Source organism: Taudactylus pleione, unplaced genomic scaffold, assembly GCF_031769625.1.
Source record: "Taudactylus pleione unplaced genomic scaffold, aTauple2 ptg001096l, whole genome shotgun sequence".
NCBI classification, from domain to species: domain Eukaryota; kingdom Metazoa; phylum Chordata; class Amphibia; order Anura; family Myobatrachidae; genus Taudactylus; species Taudactylus pleione.
This window is the reverse complement of record NW_028285497.1, coordinates 823,423-850,818: the sequence shown is the minus strand read 5'-3', so window position 1 is coordinate 850,818 and position 27,396 is coordinate 823,423. Positions and strand designations below refer to the sequence as shown.

Genomic DNA, 27,396 nt, shown 5'->3' with positions numbered 1-27,396 from the left:
CCTTTGCTCCTCTGGAAGAGGTGGGACCACAAGTCCCAGCTATGACGCCCAGGCAGAATGAGGAATGAGTCGCTCTGGGACCCCATCCACGCCCCAGCCCAGGACACTCACCTCCCAGCGGCCGCACAGAGCTCTCAGTCCCGGGCACAACGCTCCGCTGCCTCCCGCCGCCTCCGTCTCACACAGAAGAAGAGAATGCGGACTTCCGCTTCATACCGGAAGAACGTCATGAGATCGGCCGCGCAGGGCACGCCGGGTAATGTAGTCCCCTCGCCACGCCGTACAAAGAGAGAGCCGCGGTCACTGCTGGGAAGTGTAGTCTCAGCGCAGCACAGGAAATGGAGACGCTGTGAGGTGCATGCTGGGAGTTGTGGTTTCTCTCTGTGCTCAGATGTAACCCCAGAGCCCTCACTGATCTTATTATAGCACAGCTCTGTGTATTACAGCACTACAGGTCCCAGCATGCTATTACTGCCCTCTGTAATAATATCCCATAGTGCAAAGCCCCCCCATTGTGTATCCATCTCTAGTGCCCCCCATTGTGTATCCATCCCTAGTGCCCCCATTGTGTATCCATCTCTAGTGCCCCCTGTTGTGTATCCATCTCTAGTGCCCCCGTTGTGTATCCATCTGTAGTGCCCCCCATTGTGTATCCATCTCTAGTGCCCCCTGTTGTGTATCCATCTCTAGTGCCCCCTGTTGTGTATCCATCTCTAGTGCCCCCGTTGTGTATCCATCTGTAGTGCCCCCCATTGTGTATCCATCTCTAGTGCCCCCGTTGTGTATCCATCTCTAGTGCCCCCTGTTGTGTATCCATCCCTAGTGCCCCCTGTTGTGTATCCATCTCTAGTGCCCCCTGTTGTGTATCCATCTCTAGTGCCCCCCGTTGTGTATCCATCCCTAGTGCCCCCGTTGTGTATCCATCCCTAGTGCCCCCGTTGTGTATCCATCCTTAGTGCCCCCTATTGTGTATCCATCCCTAGTGCCCCCTATTGAGTATCCATCTGTAGTGCCCCCCATTGTGTATCCATCCCTAGTGCCCCCCATTGTGTATCCATCCCTAGTGCCCTCTATTGTGTATCCATCTCTAGTGTCCCCCATTGTGTATCCATCCCTACTGCCCCCCATTGTGTATCCATCTCTAGTGCCCCCTATTGTGTATCCATCCCTACTGCCCCCCATTGTGTATCCATCTCTAGTGCCCTCCATTGTGTATCCATTCCTAGTGCCCCCTATGTGTATCCATCCCTAGTGCCCCCCATTGTGTATCCATCTCTAGTGCCCCCCATTGTGTATCCATCCCTACTGCCCCCCATTGTGTATCCATTCCTAGTGCCCCCTATGTGTATCCATCCTTAGTGCCCCTCATTGTGTATCCATCTCTAGTGCCCCCTATTGTGTATCCATCCCTAGTGCCCCCTATTGTGTATACACCACTAGTGCCCCCTATTGTGTATCCATCCTTAGTGCCCTCCATTGTGTATCCATCCCTAGTGCCCCTATTGTGTATCCATCCCTAGTGCCCCCTATTGTGTATCCATCCCTAGTGCCCCTATTGTGTATCCATCCCTAGTGCCCCCTATTGTGTATCCATCCCTAGTGCCCTCCATTGTGTATCCATCCCTAGTGCCCCCTATTGTGTATCCATCCCTAGTGCCCCCTATTGTGTATCCATCCCTAGTGCCCCCTATTGTGTATCCATCCCTAGTGCCCCCTATTGTGTATCCATCCCTAGTGCCTCTATTGTGTATCCATCCTTAGTGCCCCCATTGTGTATCCATCCCTAGTGCCCCCTATTGTGTATCCATCCTTAGTGCCCCCCATTGTGTATCCATCCCTAGTGCCCCCTATGTGTATCCATCCCTAGTGCCCCCTATTGTGTATCCATCCCTAGTGCCCCCTATTGTGTATCCGTCCATCCTTAGTGCCCCCTATTGTGTATACGTCCATCCATAGTGCCCCCTATTGTGTATCCATCCATCCTTAGTGAACCCTATTGTGTATCCATCCATCCTTAGTGCCCCCTATTGTGTATATTTATATGTGGAATGTAGTCTAACTTTAACTGTTTAAAAATAACCATTATAATATGTTTGGTAAATATTAATGTTTTATAATTATTTGCTCATTAAACTGTTTATTTGGTGAAGTACTTGTTGAATCTTATATACCCCTGTAATATATCCCTGTAGTACTGTGTAATATGTTCCTCACATATGTCTGACTGACTTCCTGATATCACACAATAATCACAGGCTTCCAACAGTGGCCGGGGCTGATGACTACAATCCCCACGATGCATCAGCTACGTCAGTGACCAACTCGCTGTATTGTGTGTATATGGAGCAGAGGCTGTAACGTGCTGTCCTGAATGTCACTAAGGTGAGCTAGGGGAACACGGCCAGGTAAGGGGATGAATGTCACTGAGGTGAGCTAGGGGAACACGGCCAGGTAAGGGGATGAATGTCACTGAGGTGAGCTAGGGGAACGCGGCCAGGTAAGGGATAAATGTCAGTGAGGTGAGCTAGGGGAACACGGCCAGGTAAGGGGATGAATGTCACTGAGGTGAGCTAGGGGAACACGGCCAGGTAAGGGGATGAATGTCACTGAGGTGAGCTAGGGGAACACGGCCAGGTAAGGGGATGAATGTCACTGAGGTGAGCTAGGGGAACACGGCCAGGTAAGGGGATGAATGTCACTGAGGTGAGCTAGGGGAACACGGCCAGGTAAGGGGATGAATGTCACTGAGGTGAGCTAGGGGAACACGGCCAGGTAAGGGGATGAATGTCACTAAGGTGAGCTAGAGGAACACGGACAGGTAAGGGGATGAATGTCACTGAGGTTAGCTAGGGGAACATGGCCAGGTAAGGGGATGAATGTCACTGAGGTGAGCTAGGGGAACACGGCCAGGTAAGGGGATGAATGTCACTGAGGTGAGCTAGGGGAACATGGCCAGGTAAGGGGATGAATGTCACTGAGGTGAGCTAGGGGAACGCGGCCATGTAAGGGGATGAATGTCACTAATGTGAGCTAGTGGAACACGGCCAGGTAAGGGGATGAATGTCACTAAGGTGAGCTAGGGGAACACGGCCAGGTAAGGGGATGAATGTTATTAATATGTGTTAGTCCTCTATTATACCCTATTATTATACAGTATAGCATGTATATTTTGTGTCTCTCTATGATAGTCCACAATAATGACATACTGTTACACTGCGGATCATAGAGATGGTCTGAGCAGTGATAATAGGACTGTTTCATTGTATCCGCTACCCTACATTTACCGGGGAGCGGGGAAGGACACATTGTTACCTTGTGTTACCGAATTACCTGGAGACACAACATACCAGGTATATACTAATGTACGGGTCAGTAACTAACAGACATTCATCATACCAGGTATATACTAATGTATGGGTCAGTAACAGACATTCATCATACCAGGTATATACTAATGTACGGGTCAGTAACAGACATTCATCATACCAGGTATATACTAATGTACGAGTTAGTAACAGACATTCATCATACCAGGTATATACTAATGTACGGGTCAGTAACTAACAGACATTCAACATACCAGGTATATACAAATGTACGGGTCAGTAACTAACAGACATTCATCATACCAGGTATATACTAATGTACGGGTCAGTAACTAACAGACATTCAACATACCAGGTATATACAAATGTACGGGTCAGTAACTAACAGACATTCATCATACCAGGTATATACTAATGTACGGGTCAGTAATAGACATTCATCATACCAGGTATATACTAATGTACGGATCAGTAACAGCCGTTCATCATACCAGGTATATACTAATGTACGGGTAAGTAACAGACGTTCATCATACCAGGTATATACTAATGTACGAGTTAGTAACAGACGTTCATCATACCAGGTATATACTAATGTACGAGTTAGTAACAGACGTTCATCATACCAGGTATATACTAATGTACGGTCAGTAACAGACATTCATCATACCAGGTATATACTAATGTATGGGTCAGTAACAGACATTCATCATACCAGGTATATACTAATGTACGGGTCAGTAACAGACATTCATCATACCAGGTATATACTAATGTACGAGTTAGTAACAGACATTCATCATACCAGGTATATACTAATGTACGGGTCAGTAACTAACAGACATTCAACATACCAGGTATATACTAATGTACGGGTCAGTAACTAACAGACATTCAAAATACCAGGTATATACTAATGTACGGGTCAGTAACAGACATTCATCATACCAGGTATATACTAATGTACGGATCAGAAACAGACGTTCATCATACCAGGTATATACTAATGTACGGGTCAGTAACAGACATCCCACATACCAGGTATATACTAATGTACGGGTCAGTAACTAACAGACATTCAAAATACCAGGTATATACTAATGTACGGGTCAGTAACAGACATTCATCATACCAGGTATATACTAATGTACGGATCAGAAACAGACGTTCATCATACCAGGTATATACTAATGTACGGGTCAGTAACAGACATCCCACATACCAGGTATATACTAATGTACAGGTCAGTAACAGACATTCATCATACCAGGTATATACTAATGTACGGGTCAGTAACAGACATTCATCATACCAGGTATATACAAATGTACCGGTCAGTAAAAGACGTTCATCATACCAGGTATATACTAATGTACGGGTCAGTAACAGACATTCATCATACCAGGTATATACTAATGTACGGGTCAGTAACAGACATTCATCATACCAGGTATATACTAATGTACGGGTCAGTAACAGACATTCATCATACCAGGTATATACTAATGTACGGGTCAGTAACAGACATACATCATACCAGGTATATACTAATGTACGGGTCAGTAACAGACGTTCATCATACCAGGTATATACTAATGTACGGGTCAGTAACAGACATTCAACATACCAGGTATATACTAATGTACGAGTCAGTAACAGACATTCAACATACCAGGTATATACTAATGTACGGGTCAGTAACAGACATTCATCATACCAGGTATATACTAATGTACGGGTCAGTAACAGAAATTCATCATACCAGGTATATACTAATGTACGAGTCAGTAACAGACATTCAACATACCAGGTATATACTAATGTACGGGTCAGTAACAGACATTCATCATACCAGGTATATACTAATGTACGGGTCAGTAACAGACATTCATCATACCAGGTATATACTAATGTACAGGTCAGTAACAGACATTCATCATACCAGGTATATACTAATGTACAGGTCAGTAACAGACATTCATCATACCAGGTATATACTAATGTACGGGTCAGTAACAGACATTCATCATACCAGGTATATACTAATGTACGGGTCAGTAACAGACATTCATCATACCAGGTATATACTAATGTACAGGTCAGTAACAGACATTCATCATACCAGGTATATACTAATGTACAGGTCAGTAACAGACATTCATCATACCAGGTATATACTAATGTACGAGTTAGTAACAGACATTCATCATACCAGGTATATACTAATGTACGAGTTAGTAACAGACATTCATCATACCAGGTATATACTAATGTACGGGTCAGTAACAGACATTCATCATACCAGGTATATACTAATGTACAGGTCAGTAACTAACAGACATTCATCATACCAGGTATATACTAATGTACGGGTCAGTAACAGACATTCATTATACCAGGTATATACTCATGTACGGATCAGTAACAGACGTTCATCATACCAGGTATATACTAATGTACGAGTTAGTAACAGACGTTCATCATACCAGGTATATACTAATGTACGGGTCAGTAACAGACATTCATCATACCAGATATATACTAATGTACGGGTCAGTAACAGACATTCATCATACCAGGTATATACTAATGTACGGGTCAGTAACAGACATTCATCATACCAGGTATATACTAATGTACGGGTCAGTAACAGACATTCCACATACCAGGTATATACTAATGTACGGGTCAGTAACTAACAGACATTCATCATACCAGGTATATACTAATGTACGGGTCAGTAACTAACAGACATTCATCATACCAGGTATATACTAATGTACGGGTCAGTAACAGACATTCATCATACCAGGTATATACTAATGTACAGGTCAGTAACAGACATTCATCATACCAGGTATATACTAATGTACGGGTCAGTAACTAACAGACATTCAACATACCAGGTATATACTAATGTACGGGTCAGTAACTAACAGACATTCAAAATACCAGGTATATACTAATGTACGGGTCAGTAACAGACATTCATCATACCAGGTATATACTAATGTACGGGTCAGTAACAGACATTCATCATACCAGGTATATACTAATTTACGGGTCAGTAACAGACATTCATCATACCAGGTATATACTAATGTACGGGTCAGAAACAGACGTTCATCATACCAGGTATATACTACTGTACGGGTCAGGAACTAACAGACATTCATCATACCAGGTATATACTAATGTACGGATCAGTAACAGACTTTCATCATACCAGGTATGTACTAATGTACGGGTCAGTAACAGACGTTCATCATACCAGGTATATACTAATGTACAGGTCAGTAACTAACAGACATTCAAAATACCAGGTATATACTAATGTACAGGTCAGTAACAGACATTCCACATACCAGGTATATACTAATGTACGGGTCAGTAACAGACATTCATCATACCAGGTATATACTAATGTACAGGTCAGTAATAGACGTTCATCATACCAGGTATATACTAATGTACGGTCAGTAACAGACATTCATCATACCAGGTATATACTAATGTACAGGTCAGTAACTAACAGACATTCATCATACCAGGTATATACTAATGTACGGGTCAGTAACAGACATTCCACATACCAGGTATATACTAATGTACAGGTCAGTAACAGACATTCATCATACCAGGTATATACTAATGTACGGGTCAGTAACAGACATTCATCATACCAGGTATATTCTAATGTACGGGTCAGTAACAGACATTCATCATACCAGGTATATACTAATGTACGGGTCAGTAACAGACATTCATCATACCTGGTATGTACTAATGTACGGGTCAGTAACAGACATTCCACATACCAGGTATATACTAATGTACGGGTCAGTAACAGACATTCATCATACCAGGTATATACTAATCTACGGGTCAGTAACAGACATTCATCATACCAGGTATATACTAATGTACAGGTCAGTAACAGACATTCATCATACCAGGTATATACTAATGTACAGGTCAGTAACAGACATTCATCATACCAGGTATATACTAATGTACGGGTCAGTAACAGACATACATCATTCCAGGTATATACTAATGTACAGGTCAGTAACAGACGTTCATCATACCAGGTATATACTAATGTACAGGTCAGTAAGAGACATTCATCATACCAGGTATATACTAATGTACGGGTCAGTAACAGACGTTCATCATACCAGGTATATACTAATGTACAGGTCAGTAACAGACATTCATCATACCAGGTATATACTAATGTACGGGTCAGTAACAGACATTCATCATACCAGGTATATACTAATGTACAGGTCAGTAACAGACATTCATCATACCAGGTATATACTAATGTACAGGTCAGTAACAGACATTCATCATACCAGGTATATACTAATGTACGAGTTAGTAACAGACATTCATCATACCAGGTATATACTAATGTACGAGTTAGTAACAGACATTCATCATACCAGGTATATACTAATGTACGGGTCAGTAACAGACATTCATCATACCAGGTATATACTAATGTACAGGTCAGTAACTAACAGACATTCATCATACCAGGTATATACTAATGTACGGGTCAGTAACAGACATTCATCATACCAGGTATATACTCATGTACGGATCAGTAACAGACGTTCATCATACCAGGTATATACTAATGTACGAGTTAGTAACAGACGTTCATCATACCAGGTATATACTAATGTACGGGTCAGTAACAGACATTCATCATACCAGATATATACTAATGTACGGGTCAGTAACAGACATTCATCATACCAGGTATATACTAATGTACGGGTCAGTAACAGACATTCCACATACCAGGTATATACTAATGTACAGGTCAGTAACAGACATTCATCATACCAGGTATATACAAATGTACCGGTCAGTAAAAGACATTCATCATACCAGGTATATACTAATGTACGGGTCAGTAACAGACATTCATCATACCAGGTATATACTAATGTACGGGTCAGTAACAGACATTCATCATACCAGGTATATACTAATGTACGGGTCAGTAACAGACGTTCATCATACCAGGTATATACTAATGTACGGGTCAGTAACAGACGTTCATCATACCAGGTATATACTAATGTACGGGTCAGTAACAGACATTCATCATACCAGGTATATACTAATGTACGGGTCAGTAACTAACAGACATTCATCATACCAGGTATATACTAATGTACGGGTCAGTAACTAACAGACATTCATCATACCAGGTATATACTAATGTACGGGTCAGTAACAGACATTCATCATACCAGGTATATACTAATGTACGAGTTAGTAACAGACATTCATCATACCAGGTATATACTAATGTACGGGTCAGTAACTAACAGACATTCAACATACCAGGTATATACTAATGTACGGGTCAGTAACTAACAGACATTCATCATACCAGGTATATACTAATGTACGGGTCAGTAACAGACATTCATCATACCAGGTATATACTAATGTACGGATCAGAAACATACGTTCATCATACCAGGTATATACTAATGTACGGGTCAGTAACAGACATTCATCATACCAGGTATATACTAATGTACGGGTCAGTAACAGACATTCATCATACCAGGTATATACTAATGTACGGATCAGAAACAGACGTTCATCATACCAGGTATATACTAATGTACGGGTCAGTAACAGACATTCATCATACCAGGTATATACTAATGTACGGGTCAGTAACAGACATTCATCATACCAGGTATATACTAATGTACGGGTCAGAAACAGACGTTCATCATACCAGGTATATACTACTGTACGGGTCAGGAACTAACAGACATTCATCATACCAGGTATATACTAATGTAAGGGTCAGTAATAGACATTCATCATACCAGGTATATACTAATGTACGGTCAGTAACAGACATTCATCATACCAGGTATATACTAATGTACAGGTCAGTAACTAACAGACATTCATCATACCAGGTATATACTAATGTACGGGTCAGTAACAGACATTCCACATACCAGGTATATACTAATGTACAGGTCAGTAACAGACATTCATCATACCAGGTATATACTAATGTACCGGTCAGTAAAAGACATTCATCATACCAGGTATATACTAATGTAAGGGTCAGTAACAGACATTCATCATACCAGGTATATACAAATGTACCGGTCAGTAAAAGACATTCATCATACCAGGTATATACTAATGTACGGGTCAGTAACAGACATTCATCATACCAGGTATATACTAATGTACGGGTCAGTAACAGACATTCATCATACCAGGTATATACTAATGTACGGGTCAGTAACAGACATTCATCATACCAGGTATATACTAATGTACGGGTCAGTAACAGACGTTCATCATACCAGGTATATACTAATGTACGGGTCAGTAACAGACGTTCATCATACCAGGTATATACTAATGTACGGGTCAGTAACAGACATTCATCATACCAGGTATATACTAATGTACGGGTCAGTAACTAACAGACATTCATCATACCAGGTATATACTAATGTACGGGTCAGTAACTAACAGACATTCATCATACCAGGTATATACTAATGTACGGGTCAGTAACAGACATTCATCATACCAGGTATATACTAATGTACGAGTTAGTAACAGACATTCATCATACCAGGTATATACTAATGTACGGGTCAGTAACTAACAGACATTCAACATACCAGGTATATACTAATGTACGGGTCAGTAACAGACATTCATCATACCAGGTATATACTAATGTACGGATCAGAAACAGACGTTCATCATACCAGGTATATACTAATGTACGGGTCAGTAACAGACATTCATCATACCAGGTATATACTAATGTACGGGTCAGTAACAGACATTCATCATACCAGGTATATACTAATGTACGGGTCAGTAACAGACATTCATCATACCAGGTATATACTAATGTACGGGTCAGTAACAGACATACATCATACCAGGTATATACTAATGTACGGGTCAGTAACAGACATTCATCATACCAGGTATATACTAATGTACGGGTCAGTAACAGACGTTCATCATACCAGGTATATACTAATGTACGGGTCAGTAACAGACATTCATCATACCAGGTATATACTAATGTACGGTCAGTAACAGACATTCATCATACCAGGTATATACTAATGTACGGTCAGTAACAGACATTCATCATACCAGGTATATACTAATGTACGGGTCAGTAACAGACATTCATCATACCAGGTATATACTAATGTACGGGTCAGTAACAGACATTCATCATACCAGGTATATACTAATGTACGGGTCAGTAACAGACGTTCATCATACCAGGTATATACTAATGTACGGGTCAGTAACAGACATTCATCATACCAGGTATATACTAATGTACGAGTCAGTAACAGACATTCAACATACCAGGTATATACTAATGTACGGGTCAGTAACAGAAATTCATCATACCAGGTATATACTAATGTACGGGTCAGTAACAGACATTCCACATACCAGGTATATACTAATGTACGGTCAGTAACAGACATTCATCATACCAGGTATATACTAATGTACGGGTCAGTAACAGACATTCATCATACCAGGTATATACTAATGTACGGGTCAGTAACAGACATTCATCATACCAGGTATATACTAATGTACAGGTCAGTAACAGACATTCATCATACCAGGTATATACTAATGTACAGGTCAGTAACAGACATTCATCATACCAGGTATATACTAATGTACGAGTTAGTAACAGACATTCATCATACCAGGTATATACTAATGTACGGGTCAGTAACAGACATTCATCATACCAGGTATATACTAATGTACAGGTCAGTAACTAACAGACATTCATCATACCAGGTATATACTAATGTACAGGTCAGTAACAGACATTCATCATACCAGGTATATACTAATGTACGGATCAGTAACAGACGTTCATCATACCAGGTATATACTAATGTACGAGTTAGTAACAGACGTTCATCATACCAGGTATATACTAATGTACGGGTCAGTAACAGACATTCATCATACCAGATATATACTAATGTACGGGTCAGTAACAGACATTCATCATACCAGGTATATACTAATGTACGGGTCAGTAACAGACATTCCACATACCAGGTATATACTAATGTACGGGTCAGTAACAGACATTCCACATACCAGGTATATACTAATGTACAGGTCAGTAACAGACATTCATCATACCAGGTATATACTAATGTACCGGTCAGTAACAGACATTCATCATACCAGGTATATACTAATGTACGGGTCAGTAACAGACATTCATCATACCAGGTATATACAAATGTACCGGTCAGTAAAAGACATTCCACATACCAGGTATATACTAATGTACGGGTCAGTAACAGACATTCATCATACCAGGTATATACTAATGTACGGGTCAGTAACAGACGTTCATCATACCAGGTATATACTAATGTACGGGTCAGTAACAGACGTTCATCATACCAGGTATATACTAATGTACAGGTCAGTAACAGACATTCATCATACCAGGTATATACTAATGTACGGGTCAGTAACAGACATTCATCATACCAGGTATATACTAATGTACGGGTCAGTAACAGACATTCATCATACCAGGTATATACTAATGTACGGGTCAGTAACTAACAGACATTCATCATACCAGGTATATACTAATGTACGGGTCAGTAACAGACATTCATCATACCAGGTATATACTAATGTACGAGTTAGTAACAGACATTCATCATACCAGGTATATACTAATGTACGGGTCAGTAACAGACATTCATCATACCAGATATATACTAATGTACGGGTCAGTAACAGACATTCATCATACCAGGTATATACTAATGTACGGGTCAGTAACAGACATTCATCATACCAGGTATATACTAATGTACGGGTCAGTAACAGACGTTCATCATACCAGGTATATACAAATGTACGGGTCAGTAACAGACGTTCATCATACCAGGTATATACTAATGTACGGGTCAGTAACAGACATTCATCATACCAGGTATATACTAATGTACCGGTCAGTAACAGACTTTCATCATACCAGGTATATACTAATGTACGGGTCAGTAACAGACATCCATCATACCAGGTATATACTAATGTACGGGTCAGTAACAGACATCCATCATACCAGGTATATACTAATGTACAGGTCAGTAACAGACATCCATCATACCAGGTATATACTAATGTACGGGTCAGTAACAGACATCCATCATACCAGGTATATACTAATGTACGGGTCAGTAACTAACAGACATTCATCATACCAGGTATATACTAATGTACGGGTCAGTAACAGACATCCATCATACCAGGTATATACTAATGTACGGGTCAGTAACTAACAGACATTCATCATACCAGGTATATAATAATGTACAGGTCAGTAACAGACATCCATCATACCAGGTATATACTAATGTACGGGTCAGTAACTAACAGACATTCATCATACCAGGTATATACTAATGTACGGGTCAGTAACAGACATCCATCATACCAGGTATATACTAATGTACGGGTCAGTAACAGACGTTCATCATACCAGGTATATACTAATGTACGGGTCAGTAACAGACATTCATCATACCAGGTATGTACTAATGTACAGGTCAGTAACAGACATTCAGCATACCAGGTATATATTCTAATGTACAGGTCAGTAACAGACATTCATCATACCAGGTATATACTAATGTACGGGTCAGTAACAGACATTCATCATACCAGGTATATACTAATGTACGGGTCAGTAACAGACATTCAGCATACCAGGTATATACTAATGTACAGGTCAGTAACAGACATTCATCATACCAGGTATATACTAATGTACGGGTCAGTAACAGACATACATCATACCAGGTATATACTAATGTACGGGTCAGTAACAGACGTTCATCATACCAGGTATATATTCTAATGTACAGGTCAGTAACAGACATTCATCATACCAGGTATATACTAATGTACGGGTCAGTAACAGACATACATCATACCAGGTATATACTAATGTACGGGTCAGTAACAGACGTTCATCATACCAGGTATATACTAATGTACGGACCAGTAACAGACGTTCATCATACCAGGTATATACTAATGTACGGGTCAGTAACAGACATTCATCATACCAGGTATATACTAATGTACGGGTCAGTAACAGACGTTCATCATACCAGGTATATACTAATGTACGGGTCAGTAACAGACGTTCATCATACCAGGTATGTACTAATGTACGGGTCAGTAACAGACATTCATCATACCAGGTATGTACTAATGTACGGGTCAGTAACAGACATTCATCATACCAGGTATATACTAATGTACGGGTCAGTAACAGACATTCTTCATACCAGGTATATACTAATGTACGGGTCAGTAACAGACATTCATCATACCAGGTATATACTAATGTACGGGTCAGTAACAGACATTCATCATACCAGGTATATACTAATGTACGGGTCAGTAACAGACATTCATCATACCAGGTATATACTAATGTACGGGTCAGTAACAGACATTCATCATACCAGGTATATACTAATGTACGGGTCAGTAACAGACATTCATCATACCAGGTATATACTAATGTACGGGTCAGTAACAGACATTCATCATACCAGGTATATACTAATGTACGGGTCAGTAACAGACATTCATCATACCAGGTATATACTAATGTACGGGTCAGTAACAGACATTCAGCATACCAGGTATATACTAATGTACGGGTCAGTAACATACATTCATCATACCAGGTATATACTAATGTACGGGTCAGTAACAGACATTCATCATACCAGGTATGTACTAATGTACGGGTCAGTAACAGACATTCATCATACCAGGTATGTACTAATGTACGGGTCAGTAACAGACATTCATCATACCAGGTATGTACTAATGTACGGGTCAGTAACAGACATTCATCATACCAGGTATGTACTAATGTACGGGTCAGTAACAGACATTCATCATACCAGGTATGTACTAATGTACGGGTCAGTAACAGAAATTCATCATACCAGGTATATATTAATGTACGGGTCAGTAACAGACATTCATCATACCAGGTGTATACTAATGTACGGGCCAGTAACAGACATTCATCATACCAGGTATATACTAATGTACGGGTCAGTAACAGACGTTCATCATACCAGATATATACTAATGTACGGGTCAGTAACAGACATTCATCATACCAGGTATATACTAATGTACGGGTCAGTAACAGACATTCATCATACCAGGTATATACTAATGTACGGGTCAGTAACAGACATTCATCATACCAGGTATATACTAATGTACTTGTCAGTAACAGACGTTCATCATACCAGGTATATACTAATGTACGGGTCAGTAACAGACGTTCATCATACCAGGTATATACTAATGTACGGGTCAGTAACAGACGTTCATCATACCAGGTATATACTAATGTACGGGTCAGTAACAGACATTCATCATACCAGGTATATACTAATGTACGGGTCAGTAACAGACATTCCACATACCAGGTATATACTAATGTACGGGTCAGTAACAGACATTCATCATATCAGGTATATACTAATGTACGGGTCAGTAACAGACGTTCATCATACCAGGTATATACTAATGTACGGATCAGTAACAGACATTCATCATACCAGGTATATACTAATGTACGGGTCAGTAACAGACATTCATCATACCAGGTATATACTAATGTACGTGTCAGTAACAGACATTCCACATACCAGGTATATTCTAATGTACGGGTCAGTAACAGACATTCATCATATCAGGTATATACTAATGTACGGGTCAGTAACAGACGTTCATCATACCAGGTATATACTAATGTACGAGTTAGTAACAGACATTCATCATACCAGGTATATACTAATGTACTTGTCAGTAACAGACGTTCATCATACCAGGTATATACTAATGTACGGGTCAGTAACAGACATTCATCATACCAGGTATATACTAATGTACGGGTCAGTAACAGACATTCATCATACCAGGTATATACTAATGTACGGGTCAGTAACAGACATTCATCATACCAGGTATATACTAATGTACGGGTCAGTAACAGACATTCATCATACCAGGTATATACTAATGTACGGGTCAGTAACTAACAGACATTCATCATACCAGGTATATACTAATGTACGGGTCAGTAACAGACATTCATCATACCAGGTATATACAAATGTACGGGTTAGTAACAGACATTCATCATACCAGGTATATACTAATGTACGGGTAAGTAACAGACATTCATCATACCAGGTATATACTAATGTACGGGTTAGTAACAGACATTCATCATACCAGGTATATACTAATGTACGGGTAAGTAACAGACATTCATCATACCAGGTATATACTAATGTACGGGTCAGTAACTAACAGACATTCATCATACCAGGTATATACTAATGTACGGGTCAGTAACAGACGATCATCATACCAGGTATATACTAATGTACGGGTCAGTAACAGACATTCATCATACCAGGTATATAATAATGTACGGGTCAGTAACAGACATTCATCATACCAGGTATATACTAATGTACGGGTCAGTAACAGACATTCATCATACCAGGTATATACTAATGTACAGGTCAGTAACAGACATTCATCATACCAGGTATATACTAATGTACGGGTCAGTAACAGACATTCATCATACCAGGTATATACTAATGTACGGGTCAGTAACAGACATTCATCATACCAGGTATATACTAATGTACAGGTCAGTAACAGACATTCATCATACCAGGTATATACTAATGTACAGGTCAGTAACAGACATTCATCATACCAGGTATATACTAATGTACAGGTCAGTAACAGACATTCATCATACCAGGTATATACTAATGTACGGGTCAGTAACAGACATTCATCATACCAGGTATATACTAATGTACAGGTCAGTAACAGACATTCATCATACCAGGTATATAATAATGTACGGGTCAGTAACAGACATTCATCATACCAGGTATATACTAATGTACCGTCAGTAACAGACATTCATCATACCAGGTATATACTAATGTACGGGTCAGTAACAGACATTCATCATACCAGGTATATACTAATGTACCGTCAGTAACAGACGTTCATCATACCAGGTATATACTAATGTACGGGTCAGTAACAGACATTCATCATACTAGGTATATACTAATGTACGGGTCAGTAACAGACGTTCATCATACCAGGTATATACTAATGTACAGGTCAGTAACAGACGATCCTACGTCCATGTCACTATATTTTATAGTCACCACCTTCATGCCGGCGATGTTCATGCATAAAGAGGAATTACCTGTTACATCACCAGGACTATGTACCAGTAATCCCACTATGTACCAGTAACCCCACTATGTACCAGTAACTCCACTATGTACCAGTAACCCCACTATGTACCAGTAACCCCACTTTGTACCAGTAACCCCACTATGTACCAGTAACCCCACTATGTACCAGTAATCCCACTATGTACCAGTAACCCCACTATGTACCAGTAACCCAACTATGTACCAGTAATCCCACTATGTACCAGTAACCCCACTATGTACCAGTAACCCCACTATGTACCAGTAATCCCACTATGTACCAGTAATCCCACTATGTACCAGTAACCCCACTATGTACCAGTAATCCCACTATGTACCAGTTATCCCACTATGTACCAGTAACCCCACTATGTACCAGTAACCCCACTATGTACCAGTAATCCCACTATGTACCTGTAACCCCACTATGTACCAGTAATCCCACTATGTACCAGTAATCCCACTGTGTACCAGAAACCCCACTATGTACCAGTAACCCCACTGTGTACCAATAACCCCACTATGTACCAGTAACCCCACTATGCACCAGTAACCCCACTATGTACCGGTAATCCCACTATGTACCGGTAACCCCACTATGTACCGGTAACCCCACTATGTACCAGTAATCCCACTATGTACCAATAATCCCACTATGTACCAGTAACCCCACTATGTACCAGTAATCCCACTATGTACCAGTAACCCCACTATGTACCAGTAACCCCACTAACCCCACTATGTACCAGTAACCCCACTATGTACCAGTAATCCCACTATGTACCAGTAACCCCACTATGTACCAGTAACCCCACTTTGTACCAGTAATCCCACTATGTACCAGTAACCCCACTATGTACCAGTAATCCCACTATGTACCAGTAACCCCACTATGTACCAGTAACCCCACTATGTACCAGTAATCCCACTATGTACCAGTAACCCCACTATGTACCAGTAACCCCACTATGTACCAGTAATCCCACTATGTACCAGTAATCCCACTATGTACCAGTAATCCCACTATGTACCAGTAACCCCACTATGTACCAGTAATCCCACTATGTACCAGTAATCCCACTATGTACCAGTTATCCCACTATGTACCAGTAACCCCACTATGTACCAGTAACCCCACTATGTACCAGTAATCCCACTATGTTCCAGTAACCCCACTATGTACCAGTAACCCCACTATGTACCAGTAATCCCACTATGTACCAGTAAACCCACTATGTACCAGTAAACCCACTATGTACCAGTAACCCCACTATGTACCAGTAACCCCACTATGTACCAGTAACCCCACTATGTACTAGTAATCCCACTATGTACCAGTAACCCCACTATGTACTAGTAACCCCACTATGTACCAGTAACCCCACTTATGTCTGCAAATGTTTACCCAGTTTATGTCCACAATACTTATAATATCTTAAATGTAGAACAGGTACCGTTATATGTCTATTATTTACTTATTACCAGTTATTTATATAGTGCACACATAGGCCCTCATTCAGAGCCGCTCGCTAAAAGCGAGCGCTCGCTCTGAATGAGGGCGGCCACTTTTGTTTTAAAAGCCGGCCTCCTGGCCGCTCGCTAAACTGTTGGTGACCATCCACAGCTTTAGTGAGTGAGCAGGTGATGGTCGCGATGGTCGAGACCATCGCGGCTTGCAACGAGACCCTTGCGGTAGGCTCTCGTCTACCGGAAGCCCCAGGTAGCTTCCTGCTCTAACAGAGCCTACAAGGTAACTGCATGGGCGTATCATATATACAGCTGGTATGGAGGGAAGACCACAGTTGCAGTTGTAATGTAGATGACAGTGCAGCGGTATGTACTGTACCACCATGCCACATTTACCCTTGTCTGTGTATTGTGGTGACACCTGCAGAGCTCATGACTTCTGATGGAGAGAAGAAGCCACCATGGGAGATGGGAATGTCCACAGCAGCGTCCCAGGAAAATGAGCGGCCTGAGAGCCCGGCCCCTGCACTGACACAAGGAACAGAACCAGGTGAGAGGAGCTCTCTTCCTCCCAGCCACTACATAGCACCCACCACTACCTACACTGATCTCCTGTCTGCTTTATTATCCTCAGGAGCCATCCAGGATGATGCCATGTTTGTCCATGCTCAGTCCTATGAAGATCTCACGGGGGAGGTGGAGGGACGTGTCCCTGGTAGTCCTGGACCAGAGGGCAACATGGAGATCAGTAGCATGGAGCAGATAAGTGAAGACTTCAGCAAGCTCAGTACTCAGCTGAGTGTAAGCTCTGTGCAGAGCGACGAGCAGAGCCGGGAAGTGACACCTGAGCAGGGACAGAAGGACGTCCCACGCGCTTTAAGCCTAGAAGGAGATGGCGATGGGGGATTCAGGGCTCTGGAAGACTGGTACCAGCACCAAAAACACGTCTTTGTTCTGAGCGAAGCCGGAAAGCCGGTGTATTCCCGCTACCGGTCAGAGGAGGCGCTCTCGAGCACAGCCGGAGTGATGATGGCGCTTGTGTCCTTTCTGGAGACGGACAAGAATGCCATCCGGTCAATCCACGCAGGTGCCGCAAATAGAAGTCATGTTTGAGTTGGCTTAATTCAGGGGCTTCCATTAGATGGTTATATATATACAGTCAGGTGCATAAATATTGGGACATTGACAGAATTTTCATATTTTGGCCTCTAATCACCACCACAATGGCTTTGAAATGAAACAAACAAGATGTGATTTACCTGCAGCGTCTGGTGATGTCTATGCGTTCCAGACTTCAGGCTGTAATTGCCTGCAAAGGATTTGCAACAAAGTATTAAAAAGTGAAAGTTAGATTTAGGATTGTTTAGTTTGTCCCATTACTTTTGGCCCCTTAAAAAGTGGGAGGCACATATAGAAACCATTGTAATTCCTACACCGTTCACCTGATTTGGATGTAATTACCCTCAAATTAAATCTGAAAGTCTGCAGGTAAATCACATCTTGTTTGTTTCATTTCAAAGCCATTGTGGTGGTGAATAGAGGCCAAAATATGAAAAATCTGTCAATGTCCCAATATTTATGCACCTGACTGTATATATATAATATATATTTTGGTTTCAAATATTGTAGCTTTTTTTTTAGCTTTTGTCCTGGACTGTGACTTTAAAGGGTCTGTCCACCTTGTTTCTCCCACCACTGTAACAGATCCAGCACTTACTGGACAGGGAACGCAGCACTTACTGCACAGGGAACGCAGCATTCTAATCCAGCGCTAACTGCTAGAGTGCCCAGAACATGTGACGTTCTCCGGCAGTGCGTGGTCTCCGCTTCCCCTCCTGTTACTAGGAAGTGAGCAGAGGCTGCAAATGGGTAGTGGTCCCAAGAGTGACCACCTCTCTAATCGAGAGCCCCAAAGTCCTAGCCAACTAATTTCTTACCCTGGCTTTTTTGCACATCTATATATTATCTCTAACTTTAGTAGACCCCTCCTTTATCAAATAAGTCCCCACCATATAGAAAATACATACGGTGCTTTTACCCCTATATGTCATTATGCTTGTTTTAGTGTACTGCAAAGCCACACTAAGGACCTGATTCAGACCCGGTCGCTAAGTAGCGCTCGCTTGCTCTGAGCGATTTTTGACGGTCTGCGCATGCGTATAATTCGCAGTGCGCATGCGCAAGCCTGTCTTTGCGTTGTGATTTTGATTGCTGATAAGCCACTTTCAGGTCGCTACTTTGAGTGACAGATAGCGCCGTTGGTGGGAGGTAACAGGGGAAGGTACTTGTAAATGGGGGAGTGGTCTTGCGAACGCCGGCGTGTCAGGTCGCCAAAATTCTGTTTAAACGGCGTGCATAATTAGCAAAGTAGCATCATTGTACACGTCACCTGCATGTAATTCAGGCCGCACTGATCGCTGTGCTTGCGGTGGGTTAAGGCAACCTCAAGGGCTGCGAGCAGCTCCGATGGCTCTCGATGGTCCCGATTAAGCCTACATTTCCCGCAGATGACGTGTGTTGCAAGTGACAAGGGGGCGTCTTTATACATTTGCGAGCGCTCAGTTCCGTAGCTCGCTAAAACATAGTGGGCGTCCTTGCGTGATGCAGTGCGAGCACTTCATTTAAATGTCCGGACCCTTTTTGCCAGCGAGCGGCCGCAACTTGCGATCAGGTCTGAATGAGCTCCTAAGTGCCTCCAGTGCCAAGAGCCATGATACTGGCCACGTCTAGCTTAAGATATCAGGCTGGTATTCTGGAGATGACCCCCACTTTTCGCTATACATTAGTGTGCTTATTATGGGAGAAGACGACTAATGGGGGCCACAATGTTCTCTTTCAGATATGAGATAGTGCCCCGGCACTGTATAATAACCGCTTTCTCTTTTGCAGATGGGTATAAAGTGGTGTTTGTGCATCGTACCCCTCTGGTCTTAGTCTCAGTGTCGCACACCCGTCAGTCAGAGCAGGAGATTATGCAGGAATTGCTCTATGTTTATTATCAGATTCTTAGCCTAGTCACCGGGGCTCAACTCCACCACCTATTCCAGGAACGACCCAGCTACGACCTGCGCCGGTTGCTCTCTGGTTCAGAGCGCATCACTGACAACTTGTTGGATTCTATGGAAATTGACCCCAGTTTCCTTCTGGGCGCGGTGCGCTGCCTGTCTCTGTCGTCAGGCTTGCGGGACTCTGCTACAAACTGTCTCCAGCATGCAAAGGCCAAGAGTCTGGTCTTCTCAATCCTAATGTCTAGGAACCAGCTGGTGACATTAGTAAGGAAGAAAGATCAATATCTCCACCCAATTGACCTCCACCTGCTCTTCAACCTGGTGACATCATCCAGCTCCTTTAGGGAAGGTGAAGCATGGACCCCTGTCTGTCTCCCTAAATTCAACCCATCTGGCTTCTTCCATGCTCATATCTCATATCTGAGCCATAACCCTGAACTTTGCCTCCTGATGGTGTCCACTGATCGGGAGGACTTCTTCACGGCCTCTGACTGCAAGAGAAAGATAGTAGAGAGACTGGAGAAGCGGGGAAGTTGGGGATCATTGAAAGAAGTGCTGCAAAACCCATTTTATGATGTTGCACAAGTTGGTATCCCAGAACTGAGACATTTTCTCTACAAATCAAAGAGTTCAGGTCTCTTCACTAGGTGAGATGGATAACTAATGATACACAAAAGTCCAGATAGGAGAAGGTACAGTGCAGTGATCTCTAAATAGTACATGGCTTAAAGTATGTTGACAGCTCATTCCGCTTAGTGTGTTTGGCTATTTCAGCCACAGCCATGGATAACAGTGCATAAAATCCAGCATACAGTCCTGTCATCTCCATAGTCACATATTAGCCGCAGAACATGGACTTAAGGTGCGTACACACTGGGCGATTAAAGTGGACGACTGAACGATAACGATATCGTTATCGTTCAGTCGTCCACTTTATCGTCCATTTTTAACACAAAAACGATGAAGGATAACGACGACGCGCGTTCCCGCGGGTCGTTCGCCATTATCGTTCATCGGGTTAACATGCAGACCAACCTGACAATGTCGTCAGGTTGCTGCATGTTATGGAATGGGGGAGAGAGCCCGGCGCAGAACGATATCATTAATGATATCGTTCAGCGGGTGTGCTCAATGTCATGAACGACATTGAGCACACCCTGCCGGGGACACACTAGTCGATATCGCTCAGGGAGCATATCGTCTAGTGTGTACGCTCCATTAGTGAAGAGATCAGTGACTGACACCATGGCACTTCCTTAGAATGCCACCTTTCCAATAAGTCAGCTTGTCTAATTTCTGCCCTGATACTGTTCCATGGTCAATTGTTATTTGAAGTGGAGTTGTAAGTGGAAAGATGTAGGAACAAGAACAGCTCAGCCACTAGATCAGTAGAAACACGTTTTTTGGAAACTGGAGTCACACGTCACCACCTGGCAATCTGGCAAACCTGGGTTTGGTGGGTGCCAGGAGAAGGTTTCCTGCCGAATGCGTACAGCCATCTGTTAAGTTTGGTGGAAAATGAATAACGGTTTTGGGTGGTATTTCATGGTTTGGCCTCAGCCCCTTAGATCCAGTGAGGGAAAATATTAATTCTATAGCATACAATTACATTTTAGAATGTTATGTGCTTAAAGCTTAGTGGCAACAGACTGGGGAAGGTCCCTCTCCTCTCTCAGCATGAAAGTGCTCCATGTGAGGTCCATCAAACAATGGTTCGCCAAGTTTGGTGTGGAAGAAACTTGCCTGCCCTGTACAGAGTCCTGACCTCAGCCCCATCAGATACCTTTAGGATGAATTGGAATGCAGACTGAGAGCCCAGACTTATCTCCCAACATCAGTTGCCAACCTCACTAATGCTCTCATGGTTGTTTGGATGCCAAAAGCCATGTTCCAGATTCTAATGGAAAGTCTTCCCAGACAAGTGGCATCTGTTATAGTGGCAGATGGGGTACCAAGTTCATATTAATGCCCCTGGTTTTGGAATGTTCACCAAGCACATATGGGTGTGATGTTCAGGTGTCGGCATACTTTTGGCCATGCAGTGTGTGCATCAATAGACATTAATGTCCAATATTTGGGAGTCCATGTATGATGTAAAGAGATATAGCTCAGCATCAGTAGTGGAAAAAGTTGTTCATCTATATTGTTATGTGAGGTTATAGAGGAGAAAAGGACAATTGTGAATGCAGATTAATGTCAGTCTTCTAGGTTTAATAGCAAGGGTCAATCATAGTGTGTATTTGCATCAGTTCAGTCATGTGTGTCTTCTAACCAAGGACAAGCTACATTACTGTTTAAAGTAAACTGCTCCCTGCAGCTCCCCCTCTACAGTCTGTCCTCATCCCTGCAGCTTCTCCTCTACAGTCTGTCCTCATCCCTGCAGCTTCCCCTCTACAGTCTGTCCTCATCCCCGCAGCCTCCCCTCTACAGTCTGTCCTCATCCCAGCAGCCTCTCCTCTACAGTCTGTCCTCATCCCAGCAGCTTCCCCTCTACAGTCTGTCCTCATCCCCGCAGCTTCATCTCTACAGTCTGTCCTCATCCCCGCAGCTTCCCCTCTACAGTCTGTCCTCATCCCCGCAGCTTCCCCTCTACAGTCTGTCCTCATCCCCGCAGCTTCCCCTCTACAGTCTGTCCTCATCCCCGCAGCTTCCCCTCTACAGTCTGTCCTCATCCCCGCAGCTTCCCCTCTACAGTCTGTCCTCATCCCCGCAGCTTCCCCTCTACAGTCTGTCCTCATCCCCGCAGCTTCTCCTCTACAGTCTGTCCTCATCCCCGCAGCTTCCCCTCTACAGTCTGTCCTCATCCCCGCAGCTTCCCCTCTACAGTCTGTCCTCATCCCCGCAGCTTCCCCTCTACAGTCTGTCCTCATCCCCGCAGCTTCCCCTCTACAGTCTGTCCTCATCCCCGCAGCTTCCCCTCTACAGTCTGTCCTCATCCCCGCAGCTTCCCCTCTACAGTCTGTCCTCATCCCCGCAGCTTCCCCTCTACAGTCTGTCCTCATCCCCGCAGCTTCCCCTCTACAGTCTGTCCTCATCCCCGCAGCTTCCCCTCTACAGTCTGTCCTCATCCCCGCAGCTTCCCCTCTACAGTCTGTCCTCATCCCCGCAGCTTCCCCTCTACAGTCTGTCCTCATCCCCGCAGCTTCCCCTCTACAGTCTGTCCTCATCCCCGCAGCTTCCCCTCTACAGTCTGTCCTCATCCCCGCAGCTTCCCCTCTACAGTCTGTCCTCATCCCCGCAGCTTCCCCTCTACAGTCTGTCCTCATCCCCGCAGCTTCCCCTCTACAGTCTGTCCTCATCCCCGCAGCTTCCCCTCTACAGTCTGTCCTCATCCCCGCAGCTTCCCCTCTACAGTCTGTCCTCATCCCCGCAGCTTCCCCTCTACAGTCTGTCCTCATCCCCGCAGCTTCCCCTCTACAGTCTGTCCTCATCCCCGCAGCTTCCCCTCTACAGTCTGTCCTCATCCCCTCAGCTTCCCCTCTACAGTCTGTCCTCATCCCCGCAGCTTCCCCTCTACAGTCTGTCCTCATCCCCGCAGCTTCTCCTCTACAGATTTCCTCATATGCTCAGCTCTTCCTTTGGACTAATTTTACATAAATGTTAGTTATAGATCTGGTTATTATTTGATGTTTCCGCAGTCCGGTGATGGCTGCTCCCTATGACAAAGATGAAGAAAGGAGGCGGCTGGTGGCTTTATACAAGTATCTGCATGGCAGGGCGCATTGCAGCTCTCATCCACTCACAACCATCTACCACATAGGATCCCATGAGAACATATTGGCCTGGGTGAGTACCAGTGATATGCACACTGGGAGAGACAGGAGGTAACTGGTGTCATGAGGCATCACATTGGTTAGAACAATCCACCAATTAGAAGATTAGAGGGAAGCTCATGTGCTGCATATGGAGACAGCCATAAGTACATCAAGTTACAATCACTAATTGGGGAATAGTAAAGTGTCAGGTGTAGGATGGAGCCAGGAGCACTGCTACATTTCTCCATTTTGTCAGGTATGGGTCTGTCTCAGGAAACATTGTGCATTTTATCCTTATTGCGCTCTTTGCAGGTGACAGAGGCATTTGAACTCTACGTATGTTTCAGCCCACTGGGGACAAAGTCATCAGCTGTAAGCGGCGTCTCCCGCCTGTTGCGCTGGATCCGCAAGGAAGAGGAGCGGCTGTTTATCCTGAGCTCTCCTACATACTAACACTGTGATGATAACACCCTACGGATGTGACACAAAAACTCGCCAAACAATGACCAAAGATAGAGCGGGGAAAGAGAATAAGAGCAGATATAAATTCCCAGAATCCTCTGCAGTGCAATATGTATCACTACCTCTATCCAGCAGTATTTCCATGCATACAGTACTGAGATACATAGTATATACTAATATCCAGTGTATCAGCCATACAGCACTGAGGATACAAACAGTTCTCTGGTCTCTTGTGTATAGTATACGCTGATCCTTACAGGCTGAGCCTGATGTATAAACACGTGGAACACACAACACTACACAATATATCCATTACTTCCAGAGCCTGAATAAGGATAAACACTACACAATATATCCATTACTTCCAGAGCATGAATAAGGATAAACACTACACAATATATCCATTACTTCCAGAGCCTGAATAAGGATAAACTCTACACAATATATCCATTACTTCCAGAGCATGAATAAGGATAAACACTACACAATATATCCATTACTTCCAGAGCATGAATAAGGATAAACACTACACAATATATCCATTACTTCCAGAGCCTGAATAAGGATAAACACTACACAATATATCCATTACTTCCAGAACCTGAATAAGGATAAACTCTACACAATATATCCATTACTTCCAGAACCTGAATAAGGATAAACACTACACAATATATCCATTACTTCCAGAACCTGAATAAGGATAAACACTACACAATATATCCATTACTTCCAGAACCTGAATAAGGATAAACTCTACACAATATATCCATTACTTCCAGAACCTGAATAAGGATAAACTCTACACAATATATCCATTACTTCCAGAACCTGAATAAGGATAAACACTACACAATATATCCATTACTTCCAGAACCTGAATAAGGATAAACACTACACAATATATCCATTACTTCCAGAACCTGAATAAGGATAAACACTACACAATATATCCATTACTTCCAGAGCCTGAATAAGGATAAACACTACACAATATATCCATTACTTCCAGAACCTGAATAAGGATAAACTCTACACAATATATCCATTACTTCCAGAGCCTGAATAAGGATAAACACTACACAATATATCCATTACTTCCAGAGCCTGAATAAGGATAAACACTACACAATATATCCATTACTTCCAGAACCTGAATAAGGATAAACACTACACAATATATCCATTACTTCCAGAACCTGAATAAGGATAAACACTACACAATATATCCATTACTTCCAGAGCCTGAATAAGGATAAACACTACACAATATATCCATTACTTCCAGAACCTGAATAAGGATAAACTCTATACCACTCGGTCTATGTGATGGTAATAAGGGATTACACAACATTAAGGCCCAATGGTTCTCTGGCCATTCCCCATAGCAATGACATACTGTATTATTCCTGGGCGGGTATATTTCCTCCATATCTCCTCTCTTGCGGTTCTCTGGTTCCAGACCCTCCTCCACCTTTACACTATAACTTATAAATGACCCAAGTTTGCAACAACATTCCAAACTGACCAAAGGTGCGGGGGGGCGTTTGTCATCGTAATACTCAGCATCTGTTTATTATGTTGCATGTTGTAGTATTTAGGATTAATTGAGAAGCGATTTCAATGTTATATTATTGCAGTCTAATCATACCCAGTGCAATGATCACCTCTTGTACAGGACGCCTGTGTACAAACAATGATCTCTTCTTCACCTATCCATAGGGGACACAGTATAGTGGTAGTTTTTGTGTTAGGACTCGGAGTAACAATATTATCAGAGTAGGGACAGTAGTACTCGCTACCACTGCAGCTCTTCTATTGGGAATCAGTGTTTCCCATTCAATGTATACCTTATAAAGTCTGTTTGTTTCTATGAGCCAGATTTATGCTGCCGATTATAGCAGAGGCTTTTCTTATTATGCAAATGCACCTCCTGGTGTTTTTTTTATTATGACTGAATAAACATTTT

General features: G+C 42.5%; 1 protein-coding gene across 4 annotated transcripts; it reads left to right on the top strand.

The window, feature by feature from the left end:
• The first annotated feature begins 327 nt into the window (after positions 1–327).
• MON1A (MON1 vesicular trafficking associated A) lies at positions 328–27,396 on the top strand. Of its 4 annotated transcripts, none has more exons than XM_088461779.1 (7): positions 328–354; positions 2,256–2,382; positions 18,630–18,752; positions 18,837–19,289; positions 21,092–21,857; positions 24,849–24,996; positions 25,278–27,396. In XM_088461779.1, the coding sequence occupies exons 3-7, from the start codon at positions 18,635–18,637 to the stop codon at positions 25,416–25,418; spliced, it is 1,626 nt and encodes a 541-aa protein (XP_088317905.1). In that variant the 5' UTR covers positions 328–354; positions 2,256–2,382; positions 18,630–18,634; the 3' UTR covers positions 25,419–27,396. The 4 variants fall into 4 exon arrangements, with proteins under 4 accessions (XP_088317905.1, XP_088317904.1, XP_088317906.1 ...); XM_088461778.1 differs by lacking the exon at positions 328–354 and adding an exon at positions 380–454; XM_088461780.1 differs by lacking the exon at positions 328–354 and adding an exon at positions 380–454 and having other exon boundaries at positions 2,256–2,405.